The following is a 14954-nucleotide window of genomic DNA, read 5'->3' on the forward strand; positions in this document are numbered from 1 at the left end:
TATGCACTAAAATTGTAGGGATCTTTCAGCATCCATGAACTTCAGTTTGAAGAGTGCTTGTTTCAAAGGAGAAAAGGTTTGATGTTGTTCTGTTCCTGCTGTTCAAGGACTACATGTCCTTAGCTGACACAAGAGAGTGGCTTTATTAAAATTTGGAGTTGTTCTGATGCTTCTTCCTTTGGAAATGGGGTTAGAAGTACAGAAAAACAATTTTGAAAATACTGTATACAGTAGTGATGTAGGCTGTTCGGCTCTAAAGGATCAGGGAAGTTTATTTTGGAGTAAATGCAACTTGTTTGGCTTTGGTCTGAACTTCCTCTGTCTACCTAGGGACCCTCTTCCTATAAGCAAAGCCATCAAAACCTTTTCTTGTTACTGCCAAAAAAAAAAAGTGTATTTGAATGAAGTCTATGAAATCTCATATAATAGCAGCTTTATTTTATTGTATAAGGAACAATGAATTCAAAGTGAAAAGTGTTTCTTACAGAAAAACAAACATTTTAAGAAACTCTGCAAGGAATAACTGGGTTTGTAGCCAGTATTTAATCTCTTTTGCTTAACATTGCAGAAATAAAATAGCTAATGCATTAGTCTTATTACCATATGCTTTCATATTTATTCAGGCCAGATTTTTCTTATCCTTGAGTCCTTTTGCCTTTTTTTTTTTTTTTTTTTTTTTGTGATACAGGCTTTTAAAAATCATGGAAGAAAAAGGGCAGCATTTCACAAGATAAGTTTATAATGGGGTTAAAATCACAAATAACCGTGTTTAGAGTACTCTGTAAATGGAAATAAGGAAAATAACATTTCATGTATTTGCTATTTTAATCTCTAACCTTCTAGTAGTTTCAGGGTCCTACTTGAAAAATAATTGCCAATTGTATGAAAACTAGATGGCATGCTGTGGGTTATTGGTAGTTAAGGAAAAAGTGTGTGATCATAGGTAGATTGTAAGTAAGACCACTAATGAAGCAGATTGCAGGAGTTCCAGAAGGGAGCAGTTAGGCTGAGAGGGTTGCAAAAACTGGGGAAAGATTGAAAATGTTTGGGTTTAGCATAAAAATGTCTGGAGAAATTCCCAAGTTTTTGTGTTGAAGAGGCCATCACAAAGCGAGTGATTGTTCCCCAAGCTTGGATGAGAAGTGAGGAGCTGTTGCTGCCGTGGCTGTAGGATCTCAGAAGGGGCTCGGAGGCAGGTCAGAAGGTACTCCTTGCAGGTTCTAGACAAAACTGTTGGTCTGTTGAGGAATGGTTTGATTCTGTGTGGCAGGGATGCCTATCTCCTGGTGTGTTGGGGTGCCCTGCCTTATTCTTTGTGGAGTACTAGGCTCTGCGTACATCCCTGAGGTGCTGCTTAAATTGTTGGCAGAATACCAAGAGCAAGCTATTAATGAGCAAGCCTAACCTGGAGCATTTTGTATCGTTAGAAATCTCTAGAATTTACCTCTTGTGACTTGGCTATGAGCAGAAGAGGTTGGAGGGGGTGTTGCCATTGTGTATATGGCCTCTGTAATTTTCAGTTCAGTTTCTATATGTGCAGACAGAGAGGTTGTGTTCATCAAGTTCAGGATACATCTGTTTCTTCTGGTGGAAGTGTCGGGTCATCCTCAGCTACCCCAAGAAGGTATACAGCACCCAAATTAATTTAAATAGGTGGCACACTATTTTCAAGGTACTTACCTGGTCTTGGTTTTAACCACACGTTAAGCAAATAAATGTTACTTTTCCATATTACAGTAGAGAATGGATGGACTCATTCAGAAAGGTGGTAGGAAATCAGTTGCTCCCCATGTTATAGCAGGCTCATACTTTAGAACTTCTGCTTTAAAATTACTGTGTTTGGACTAAACGTCATTGTTGAGCTGCTGTGCCACTAATCCCACACTTAACTGAACTCACACCTCTCTCATCTGTTTTTGTGCTCTCAAAAAGGCTAACAAAACCAGTCCTCTCTGTCAGGTGTATTTTTTCTGCACTTAAATCTTACTGACAGGTGAACAACTGCTTGCTTATAGTGTGTTCTCCGGATTAAGAAAAACTGATTCTCTGGTGCTATAGATGTAGCTCTGAAATGTTCTAAATTAATTTAATTTGTTATATTTAATGGCTCTCTGCTTTGGAGCTAAGGAGGAAGGCATGGCGTATGAGCATAATGGAGGCATTCACTAATTTTCTTTCATATGCTTTGGTGACACTAGCATGAAGATGTGAAATTCTGAAATTAGAAATAAGATGTAGATCTAAGACATAGATCTGCAGGCATACCCCACTATTCATGAAGTATGTGTTTGTTAAAAGTGTCAATACCTAAGCACTTAACAGATAATGAAGTACTTTTTCCATTGAAAAAGGAATGTGATGGGAAGGTGCAATTTCAGTAAACAGTGTACTTGGCACAGAGAAGCAAGAGCAGGATCACCAGGCTCATCAGTTACTCACTTAATGTCTGTCTTGGTTTTCTCAATACCGGAAGAGTGGAAGAGATGTGTTTTCATTTTACTGTAAAAATCAAGAGATGGGTCCTTATAGGCCTGAGGATTCGATTAAATCTAGTTAAGACAAAATCACATCTGCCAATGCCCTTGTGACATTGTCAGACTAGTCTCAGAACTGCTTCATATGTGAGACTGCCGTAAATAAACCTCTCAGTGCAGGTGTTCTTTCTGTCTCTTCCTGAACCATTACATTTTCTCTGTCATGATAATCTTCCTCATATGCCTCCGGCTTGTCAAGGTTGATCAAGGGTGAAGGACCAAAAAATAAGTTAATAATAAGGCACAATGTTAAATGATTGAGGAGGAAACTCTGAAACCACAGATTAAAAAAAAAATCTGTGGAAAATAGGATTTTATTGTACAATTTACGGCAATATGCACAGCCATTTTTTTTATTTTGCATTTTCTGCCTAGACAATAAAACTAGTAATTTGGCTGGAATGACTAGCAACTCGCATGATCTGAATTTTTAGCAAGCCTCCTTTTGTCCTTAACAAAATCAATACTTTATTTGATTTTGCTAGGTGAGAAAAGCTGCCTTCTTTCTCCATGAGGTTGCTTGTTTTAATTTCTAGCATGCTGTGCTTCTTTTATTTGCTTTAGCAATCTTAATTCAAATAATCCCATGATTTTTGCCATCACTGATAACTGGGCACTTCTGCCGTAACAACTCTGGCACACATAGAAGCACTCCATAAGCAAGTTCTTGCTGAATCAAAGTTCAAGCAGCAAGTGCTTGTTGAGAGTGTAGGTTGTGGCCTCTGCAGGCGTTGCTGCTGATTTGCATTGATAACACTTAATTTAAAATAATTCCACTCCAATAACTTTGTAAATCTGTAGATAACACACCATTATATAATTTTTACAAAATGTAACCTTGACAAGGAAAATGTGCTTAAATATAGTCTAATCTAGCTCTATTACTACATTTTGTAACTTAGAAAAATTACTGTTATTGTGCATATAGTTTGAAAATGTGTTTCTGAAATTGCAATGCAATTAGAAATGTCTGGAGTTCTGTTTTGAAAATAGGAGATTCTGAATGTTGGGTAACGGACACTTTGTAAGTGTCATTCAGCACAATCATGGACTCTTAGCAGCCTTGTCTTTAAGAATTGAATAGATGTTAGTGTAGATTTAGATTGGACATGAGGAAGAAAATATTTACAGTGAGGGCAAGGAGATGCAGAAACAGATTTCCCAGAGAAGTTGTGGCTGTCCCATCCCTGGCAGTGTTCAAGGCCAGGTTGAACAGAGTTTGAGCAAGCTGGTCAGGTGGAAGGTGTCCCTGACCATGGCAAGGGTGTTGAACTAGAGGATCTTTAAAGACTATGATTCCATGCTTGGAGCCTGGTTTGTATGCTTTAAACACAACTGCAAAGATTTTTGTAATTGCAGAGCACTTTGGTCTTGATATACATGTTTGTTGGCTTTTTTTCAAATAATGGACTTCAAGTATGCATATGACCTGGAAAAGGGAGTGTTCACAGTTTCTTTTGTTTCATGTGCTTTTCTGTAGCACAAAAATTAACTCAATAGAAATCACATCAATTTCTTGCAACTTTAGGACCTTGATAATGACAGGTTCACTGTAGAGTTGACTGGGTTTAATCTTCAATGGATAAAATGTTTTAAACTGACAGAAGTTAACAAAATCCCATCAAGCTCACTCTTGGGCCTCTTAATTTCTGTGAATTAGTTGCTTATTTTAAAGGGGTACTAAAGGAACTAGTTACTGAGTTTAATCAGGGCTAGAAATATCTCCTTTTTCAAAGTGTATTAAGGTCTCCAGTTGTAGCCCTTCTTCTCTATTCTCTGAAGAAAACACCCTTTAGCAGCAGATGAGATAAGGTTAAAGCTAAGAACTGTGCATTTTGAGATTTCCATCTAATAATCTAGATGCCTTTTGGGTTATTCCCTTGTTTTAGCTGCTTGCAGGGAGTGGAAACAAGGGATGCAAAAGCTGTCATACACCACCAGCTGACCAATGCCCATCCAGTCCCCAAGAAATAGCTGCTTTGAGAAAACATGATGCCATATGGAATGAGAGATCCCTTTGGCCAGTTTGGGACAGCTGTCCCAACTGTGTCCCCTCCCAGGTTCTTGGCCATCCCCAGTCTATTCGCTGTGGGGGGCATGGGGGCAGAGTAAGAACAGAGATGGCCTTAATGCTGTGTAATCACTGCTCAGCAATAGCTAAAACATTGCTATGTTACCAACGCTGTTTTGGTCACAGACCTATAATATAGCATGGTTCAGGCTGCTATGAAGAAAATTAACTTCCACCCACCCATGCCCATTACAAGAGACAGTCTGCAAGTTTTCTCATTTGTCAAAGTAATTTTATGCTATAGTGATTAGAGTGATAAAGAAGCTTGTGTTTCTTTTATCATGGTGAAAGTTGTTATTTCTTAAGGTTATTTATTGTTGTTCTGAATGAGTTCTGGCTACTGACTGTCAACTGTTTAGGCAGAATTAACAATGAGAAGCTGAACATGAGCCAGCAGCGTGCTCTCGCAGCCCAGAAAGGCAACCGTATCCTGGGCTGCATCAAAAGGAGTGTGACCAGCAGGTCGAAGGAGGTGATCCTGCCCCTCTGCTCTTGTGAGACCTCACTTGGAGTATTGTGTACAGTTCTGGTGTTCTTGACGTAAAAAGGACATGGAACTGTTGGAACAAGTCCAGAGGAGGGCCAGGAGGATGATCAGGGGACTGGAGCACCTCCCATATGAAGAGAGGCTGAGAAAGTTGGGGCTGTTCAGCCTGGAGAAGAGAAGGCTGCGTGGAGACCTCATAGCAGCCTTCCAGTATCTGAAGGGGGGCTATAAGGATGGTGGGCAGGGACTCTGCATCAGGGACTGTAATGGTAGGAGCAAGGGGTAATGGGTTAAAACTTAAACAGGGGAAGTTTAGATTGGATATAAGGAGGAGGTTCTTACTGTGAGGATGGTGTGGCACTGGAATGGGTTGCCCAGATGTTCTGGGTTCAGGAGTAGCAGTCATTTTTGTTCCTCCTTAGTAGTTGGTGCAGTGCTGTGGTTTTGACTTTCAGCCTGGGAACAGCACTGATAACACCCATGTTTTTAGTTGCTGCTCAGTACTGTTTAGTCTGACCAAGGACTTTTTGAGTCTTATGCTCTGCCAGGGAGGAGGGGAAGCTGGGAGGAAGCAGAGACAGGACACCTGACCCAGACTAGCCAAAGAGGTATTCCCTACCACAGCACATCATGCCCAGGATGTAAAACTGTGGGCAGTTACCTGGAAGGGCTAGATCGTCGGGCTGGCTGTCATTCAGCGAGAGGTGAGCAGTTGTATTCTCTTCCCTTGTTATTTCCCTTATCATTATTATCATTGGTGATAGCAGTAGTGGTTTGTGTTATACCTTAGTTACTGGACTGCTCTTATCTCAACCTGTGGGAGTTACATTTTTTTGATTCTCCTTGCCTCCGGGAGCGGGGGGAGGAAGGGTGGGGGAGGCAAGTGAGCTGCGCGTCTGACTGGGCTTAAACCACGACACCAAGGAAGTTGTGAACGCTTCATCCCTGGTGGTGTTCAAGGCCAGGTTGGAGAGAGCCTTGGGTGATATGGTTTAGTGTGAGGTGTCCCTGCCCATGGCAGGGGGATTGGAACTAGATGACCTTAAGGTCCTTTCCAACCCTGACTATTCTATGATTCTATTCTAAGTATTTCTATATTATTAGCCGGTATTTGAATTCTTATAAACTAATACTTCAGCTCTTCGGAACAAGGGTTTGAAAGAGAATTGTTCATCTGTTGCAATAAAACTCTTTTGCTGTGGAAAATTGGGCCAGAATCGAGGTATCTGAATATCTGGTTTTATGTCTTCAGAGGCTTGTCTAATACTTGTAACATTCTGTACTGTGCAATCAATTTATATTTGAGGCAATTTAATATTACTATGTGGAATGGAGCTCTCTGTGCAAACTTTGAGTAGTGAGCTATGATTTATGCGTTTTTATATTGTCTTTTCTAAAACGTGTAAGGCAATGTTCTAATAATAGCAATGTTCTATGCCTCTAACTGTAATACAAGTCAGTTGGCCTGAACAGAACATGATTTAAAAGCTCTACATGTTCTAAGAAAGTAATTTTTCAAGATGGCACATTGGGTATTTGAAATGAGTTGTCATTTGATTTGCTGCTCAGCTTTCCTACACCTCATGTGTTCATCACGCTGTATTACTGCAGAGTTGTTAATATGTTTATGATCATTAGTATGCCAAAGCGGCAATGATAAATGCTGTAAGAAGGTTTGGGTACAAATCAGTAGTTTTGCATTCAGTGCATATTTTTGTGGTGTGTAAATAGGCCTACAGACACCCACTATAAATGAAGAAAAAAAAATAGCACTTTTTTTCTGGTTCTTTTCATTTGACACAGTAGGAGAGGAGAAAAGGAAGGAATTAAACAATCTTAAAATTCTACATCAAGCAAAATATGCACACTCTTTCAGCACAGGATGCTATGCAGTTATAGTTGAATGTTTTTATCATTGTTTCATTGTAGCCCATCATTTATTTTTTTCCTTGCAAGTGCTTTGTTTTTCCTGGACTCAAAGTTGTTGGTCAGTTTAGACAGTGACCCTTCCTATCTAGAGTTAAGGTAGTACTGATAGTGATCAAATGAAAGCCCAAATCCTCATCTTGAAATGTCACTGTGTAAATGTTAGGACTATTCATAAATGTGTCCTTTGAATACCTTAGAATGATTTTGATTGCTCCAGTTATTATAGAAGCAGGACAGAAATTGCAGATGAAAACTATCACTTAACAGTCTCACCAGTTTTGCTTTCTTTCTCCATTATCTTTACCTGTTGACATTTCTTAATATAAACATGGTCCTTTTTGTAGTAACATCTCCATTGTTTGTGGTGTGACTAATGGAGTTAAGGACTCTTTCGCAAACAGTACATGAGCCTGAACCTTTGGTGGACAGTTAGCAGCTTCTCTATGCAAGAGAGTTTTTCATTATGTATTCGTGCAAGTGAGTAAACCAATAAATAAAGAAGCTGCATGTTTTTTCTCAGTGCTTTGTTTCAGACATTCTTGTTGATCTATTATGAAGAATATAATGAAGAGAGCAGTCATGAAAAATGTTCTGTCTACTGTTACGGACTTTGTGCAACAGTATACTCAATGCCTGTCTTCTAGACATGTCTTGGTGCATTGTATGTGTGTTTTTATTGGCATCCTAGTTCTTATCAGGAGTGTACTTTTTTAAAGCAGTTTCCCAGTTTCTCAACTTATGCTGCTTTGGTTTGCATCAGCAAGCATCAGCAGACCAGTACATGAGATGGATTCTTTCTGCTAAAACTAAACAAGGAGATAAGGTACTAATGGGGATTCAGCAGCCCCAGAAATAATATGTGGCTTGGGGATTAGGTCCTCAATGCCAATTCTTCTGTTGCATTAAACAAAGATGGTGTTGCATGTTTTCATGCATGCACGATAGCCAAATTTTGTGCATGCATGTATCTTATCTCCATACTGAGGTACCTCATCCAGTAAAGTCATAAACAACTGAAGGAATATTTATGTAACTAATAGGAGGATATAAGCCTCTGATGTTTCTCAAAAGCTGGTTCACTGTTGCAGAATTACTGTCTGCCTTAGAATGATGGTCAGCACAATACTCTCACAAGATCCTCTTTAGTGCATACTGTCGTGATGGTGTCATTGCCATAAAAAAATCTTTTATCCAGAGGTGTTGACATGTCGGAGTAGTTTGTGACACCCCTGCATAGTTGGCAGAGTATTTCACAAATGTGTGTGGTGCTTCTTGTGTTTCATGTGCTAGTATTGTAGCACTAATGTTGCTACAATGTATTTTTCTGTTATGCTTGTGTATTATATGCTTTCATACATTTATTCTTTACCAATGCCAGTTGCTCTGTCAAAAAGACTAAGTTGGTCTCCAATTAACTTTTTGGCACCTTATTCCTTAGTTACTTTTGATTGTTAATTAAAGCTTCATTTTGATTTGGGTCCTTTCTGCATTTTGCTACCCCTTGTTTTCTTCACCACCAATTGCATGGGCTTTTCAAACAAGGCCTGGTCTCTTAATCTTGCACTTGACTACTGCAGCATAGTATGTCTTCACAGTCTTGATTGTTTGGTTTGCTTTCTTTGCTAGTTCCTCTTAAGGTTTAGATTGATCAATCCATGTAACAAGTAAAATAATCTGGAAGAAAGAAGGTAAACTTTCTTTCAACTGATTGTGTACATAAAATTTAGATTTAGTGCTTGCTCAAATATTGGAGGTGTACAGTCATTAAGTACATACTCAAAGTGTATTCATATGAATATAAGCATATGGGCAGTGAGATAGTTCCAGGTGACTTAAATGTTTTGATTGTCAATAATCTTTTGTTAGAAAGTAGAAAAAAGAAAGTGGAAGCGAGGAAGCTGGAAAAATCCTTTCCTTTTTTAATTTCTTCTCTCCTCCCCCCCCCCCCCGAAAGGAGGGGAAAAAAGGGCAGAAAGACCAAGCTGATGTGATATAGAGAAGCAGGGATAGTAGTGGAGAAGTTTGTAAAGACTGAAAGACAGACATCTTATTGTTCTTTTTAGATCTCAAAATTATGTCTAATAACTAGGGTTCCATATCTGTTTTGGAAATTTGTTTTGTTTTGATGTACAGAACATTTGAAACTTCATTAATTCTAGCAGTTTTCTGCATCTTTAGTATAGCTCAGTGTCGTTGATAGGAAACTATTTTTCCAAAGCAGTTGCAGGAAACTACTTTCTATTTGCCAAAGCTTTCAGTATCTCCTTTAAAACCATTCTGTTCTTATGCATGAAGCTGTAGGAACATCAAGAGTTAAGGACTGTATTTTTTCAGCTTCAGAAAAAGGAGGTAACATGTCTGATACACTGCATTTCTTGGGTGGCATCATATTATGATGAAAATACGCCATTTTGGAGTGCTGTTTTAAATTTTCCAGAAACTTTGTAAGTGGAGAATTTTCTAAAAGATAGCTGTTAAATCTTAGATTTTAATACCGATAGGATTTTTAATACGATAGGTATCTTATCTGAAGCCAGGTATGTAGTTTGTAGCTGTGTAGTATCATTCTCTAGAGTCTTTCACAAAAATTCTGCTTACACAACTGTACCAGAGCCCACTAAATAATAATGAAACTATTGTTGTATTAAGGGGATTCCTTCCCAGAAGGAGCTGGGGTATTAGAAACCGATAGTGATATTCTGTGTACATGCTTATCCCCGTCCTGTGTTGTTTTCAGCTGTATGATATTGGAACTGTACCTGGAAATTAAGAAATCCAAAAGGAGAAATTAGGCTTATTTTGTAGGATTCTTTGCATAAGACTTTTAGTTTTCTGACTCAGAAAACTCCCTGTGGGTTCTTAAAGAATCCAGGCTGGGGACGCTGCAGAAAATGTATTACTGCCACACTTCCTTAGCGAAAGCTTAATTCAGTCTCTCTGGGAAAATCTAGAAACAATTTCCCTTGCTTACAAATGTGCCAAAAACGGTATAAATTTGCAAATGATTATTTTTCCCTCTTGGGGCATATCTTCACAGTAGGTTGTCAGTTTTTGGAGAACCTTGTAAGTCTTCCCAAAGTACCCTTACAGTGAAAAGAATAGGTAGTCATAAAAAAATAATAAAAACCCAAAACCCCAGCAACTTAGTCATCTGTTCAGCAGAACAGTTTTATATGTTTTATTTACAACACATAACTCTTGCTTTTACAGACTTGGTCTCATCTGTGAAGAGATTTTTCAGGGTTCAAGCCTTACACTTGAATGTCAGAACTTAAAACAGATGTACTGTATTTTTATTTTTGAAGCATGATACAGTCCTAGATTCCCCATACATTCCACACATTTCTGTTAGAGAGAAGACAATACTATTAGAGTTACCTGACACAGAATAGAAGTAAAGCCACAGAATATAGGGTAAATTTGCCTCTTGTATTAAATAGAATTCTTTAGAATGAACCTCAAACAAATGGTTGCAAATATGAAATGTTTCATCCTGAGTAAGTATATGTTCTCTCTTCTGCTACTTTGAATCCACTCTCATACTTCTCTCAGTGTTTCAGGATGGTTTTAATATCTGTTACAGTTTAATTTAATTGAGTCAAGATTTTTAAAGGAGAGCAAAGTACTTGCACCACCTTACCCTGTTTTGCTTTTCATTTGTGCATTTGCCGAGCTCACTGTGTTCCTTTTCATCAATATAGTCACTTAATCTAGATACTTAAATTTCAAATTCTACTTATGTAAGAATCGAAATTTGGAAATATAATGCTAGTTGTGCATATATTAGCATGATTTTTAAAATTTCAGATTCAGTAAAATAATTAGCTGAAAGACCACGTGTAGGGTAGCTGCCAAAACATTTGGCTGTGTGCACAGTAGTTTTTCTAAAGGTGGTTGTCATAAATGCAGTCATTCGTCACCCTGAAGTCTGAGAAACTCAGAGGGCACCAGATAAGTTTGTAAACATGCTTTGTCATCCTTGAAAGGCAACAGAAACAACCTAGTCCCCAGTGACTAGGGAAAGGTAAGTGCTGTACCTGTCTACGAAAAAGGCCAAAATACAATGTGGGGGACTAGAGGCCAGTCAGCCTTACTGTGATTTGTGAGGAAAATTACAGACCAAACCATCTTGGAACACATTTTTAGAGATGTGGAGAGAAGCTGCCTGAAAAAGCATTTTTGCTTCAGTGAAATTTTTGCTTTGTCAGTTGAATTGCACCAAATCTCCTTTCTTAGTGCATTCAGGAAGCTATTGCACTGAAGCACTGCATCCATTGTGCATGTACAATTTTATAATTTTTTTTTTTTCAAAGATTGGTTATGCAAGAATGTCTCAGTGTTTGCTTGTTTTCTGTCTTTTAATTTCACTGCCAAACACACCTGCAGGTTGTCCAGGCTAAAAACAGCTTCCTCAGCAGTGACATTTTGAAGATAACATAGACAACTGCTTTTAACCTCAGAGTTGATGGATGCTCAGCCTGGATAAAATCAAGATGCTGACTAAAGCAGTCAAAAAAACCTGACGGTTTTCAGACTTTTGATTTATTATGCCCTTTAGTTATGCAAGTTCACAGTCTTTAATAAATCACAATTCTGCTAAATTCAGGGAGCTGCAGCTTCTTGCTTTATTTAGTTTCTATGCTTTATGAGTTAGACATATGAAGTTGTCCAGTCACTTACACTTTTGGTGACATCCAGTAGGGATTAGTCTTACTTTGCTCAGTAAACATTGTCTACATAAGCTACGTGAAGTTCAGACATGTTCTGGAGCTAATAGCGCCCTGCATTTAATTTCCAGATGAGTTATAAAACTCACTGTTCGGAACACGTGATTTTACAACTTAGCAATTGAGTGACTGTGTTGTGTTCATGCTTCATCTTTATGTTTCAGAACTTTGGTATTCTTTAACTAATGAGCTATAGAAATAATCTTACTAAGATAACAGAAATGATGAAGGAATTGAAGACTTGGAGCTTGCTATAGCACATTGCATTAACAGAGTATTACTCTGTTTTTACTTCAGAGAGCCTATAGTCTAAATGAGCAAAACCATACATGGGCTTAGAAAGTGTAATGAAGCACAGCAGAAGACAGGAAAAATGGCAAGCACAAGTTTCACTGACATGGATTTATCTTGTGATGGGTGTAGTTGTTAGGAGTCCAGTTTAAATTCAAAGGAAATTTGGGGAAAAGGCTAGGGGAATCCTGGGCAGTGAGAGGAGTGAGTTCTGCCAGGAGTAAATGTAAGTGGAGAAAAGCAAGTGTGGAAGAAAGGGGGAGGCTGGAGGGATCAGCCAATGAAAACCAGTGATGATCTAGTCAACTACAAACATTTTCAGTATGCAAAGACCACTGGTCTGTTTGCTCTTTAAAGCTGGCCTAGCTGCCTGTCCTGTTTCTCCCACAGCAGCAAGCTGGGGAGGTTTAGGGTACCACTGGGGTTCCTGCCCCCAAGGACATACAGCACTCCCCAGCCAAATTCTGCACCCTGCAGCCTCAGCCAGAGCCAGTTATCCCTTCCTTGCCAAGTACAGAAGTCCCTGATTTAGCTCCTTCTGCAACTCCTCCAACCATCTGGAGTCCATGCCTCCTTCAGAGCAGTGGAGCTGAAATGAAAACAGAAGAATGGGGGGTATTTGCATCAGTTCAGACTACCATTGTCTTCTTTTTTATATTTTAATTAATATTTGTACATCTGCATGTCTTTAGGAAAATAGCATAAATAAAATTGAGTGTTTAATATAGTACTTTGTGCCATTCTGAAGTAACATTTGAGAAACTTGTTAGAAGCTTTAAAATATTTTGTCTCTTTAAAGCTTTCACACTAGAAGAATCTAAATTTTGAAATGCATAACTTGTGGAGGAGGGAAGAGGGTGGATATTTACATGGTAGTGTATCCTTTTCCCTTTTGAAAGACCAAAAGCACACTGCATTTTTAATGTTGATAACTCCTTCTTAAAAACTTTAAATGCTCCTCAGTGACTTCAAGTTGCTGAAGAACTGCCTTTTTCTTTCAGCTGTGTTAGAATTCTATATTAGCACTGCTTTGCCCTTATTTCTGAATTATTTTTATGATGGCAGCCATGCCACCAAGCTGTCTGTCAAGATGTGGGTGGCGGACTATTATTTCACATCATAAATCATAATTTACAGGGTTTTTTATATCCATCTTGGGGATAAACACTTTATGCTTTGTGTTTTCAGCAGCAATATAAAATGTAATTGATACTTGGAGCAATATGTTAGAAACATGGACAGAGAAAGCCAGGAGAGAAAAATCACAAATGTTTAGTTTTTCTGTGGGTTGGTCTACATACTGAGCATTTTTTCCATCTGATTTCATATTCTTAGCACTTCAACAGAGGATGATGATGAATTACATTTACATGCTGCCTGTAGGTTACTATAAGGATGTTTCTTTAGTTACAGACACTCAACAGATCACTTAGCTCGACAGGGTCATTTTCTACCATTTCTGGTGTTGCTAAATAAACTTATCACTTTGTGCTATTGTCTTCCAGATTCATGAAAAACTGCATTATTATGAAAAACAGAACCCGGTGCCCGTACTCCATGGTGCAGCAGCCTTGGCAGATGATGTAAGTGTCCCCTGCTGAGATCACTGGTACCAAGCCTCCCAAAAAACTGTCTGCAAGCAGAACTCCTCATAGTGCAAACATATGAATGTTATCCTCTGAGCTGAAATTATAAGAAGCTGCAAATGTTTCCAAAGGGGCTGTCATCGTGGGCTTGTTGCTGATATTACTTTGATTTTCATTCACTTGCCTGTTATAAAAACATTGCATCTAGATAGCCTCTTGTTCTGCTTTAGTAACTACGTAATAAAAATTACAGGTTAGAACTCTACAGGGAGGGGAAAAGCTGTCAACTATTAGTGTTTTGAGAAAGTCACAGACGAGGAATGTTTTGGAAAAATAAAGACAAATGAGATAGCAGCACTGCTGACAGAACATGAAAAATGACAGATAATACTACAGAAATGAAGCATATGAAATGTCTAGGAAGGAGGCTTGTTAAAAAATAGAAAACTATTTAAGAAAAGGTACAGTAGTGATTTATTGATATTGGAGCTTTCCAAATTACCTTCATAACCAAAGAATAAATTGTAGAAGTGGTCAGCATTGATGGAGTAGTTAATTTCCTGTTACAATAATTTTTATTTTAAAGAAAAAAATCTAACTTGCCATTTCTTGCTATTTGGTTAATTCTAGGATTCGGATGAATTGTGCACACACCTGTATAAACTATGACTGAACCTTAGGTAGGCCAGGATAGAGAAATGTTTAATAAACTGTGGTTTAGGTAAAATCCAGAAATCTTTGTTGTATTTGATGACCTCAGGTTGCTTTTTTGAAAAGGCAGTATGTATTAAGATCTGTTTCCAATATGCTATGTTTGAAACTTCATGTTCTTTATAGATGTTTTAAAAATCTTAACTATCTTTCTGTATTTTTTAGTTTTATTTTAGCTTTGATTTTTTGAATTTTACAAATGTTTAGATGTTGTGAATCAAGAATGGTAACATTTTAACAAAAAACCTAAATTCAACATATTTGAAGTCTGTTGAAAATAGGATATAATGTATTTTAGTTATGTGTCAGTAGGAGGAGAGCTATATCCTGTAACATACCAAATATAATAATGCATTAGCTTTGCCATCAGGTATATATTAGTAATATTTTCTTAACTTTTAAGTAACTGAACAATGTTGATAGGAATTTTGAAAATTAGAAAGCTGGTTGAAATTCTCTTCATTGAGCTCTTGGTGACATTAATAATCCTTGTTAACATTTGTGTTATGGATCTCTGGGCTAAAATTCTTAATAAGAATCATTTCTTATTTGTGGATGCAAAATTTAGTACTTGATATTTTCAGAAATGCTAAGTAATGTCCTTATTTTTTCAGCCCC

At 38.0% G+C, this 14954-nt stretch overlaps 1 protein-coding gene across 2 annotated transcripts in view; it reads left to right on the forward strand.

The window, feature by feature from the left end:
- Positions 1-14954, forward strand: part of MPP7 (MAGUK p55 scaffold protein 7) — a 155189-nt gene that overhangs the window by 76711 nt on the left and 63524 nt on the right. For both annotated transcript variants that reach the window (XM_061351020.1, XM_061351027.1), the window contains exon 5: positions 13545-13622. In XM_061351020.1, coding sequence (XP_061207004.1) covers positions 13545-13622 — 78 coding nt within the window. The remainder of the gene's footprint in view (positions 1-13544; positions 13623-14954) is intronic.

This window comes from Neopsephotus bourkii, unplaced genomic scaffold (assembly GCF_033783945.1).
Source record: "Neopsephotus bourkii isolate Nb327-2 ecotype Australia unplaced genomic scaffold, CSIRO-AGI_Nbou_v1 NB_53, whole genome shotgun sequence".
In the NCBI taxonomy this organism is placed as follows: Eukaryota; Metazoa; Chordata; class Aves; order Psittaciformes; family Psittacidae; genus Neopsephotus; species Neopsephotus bourkii.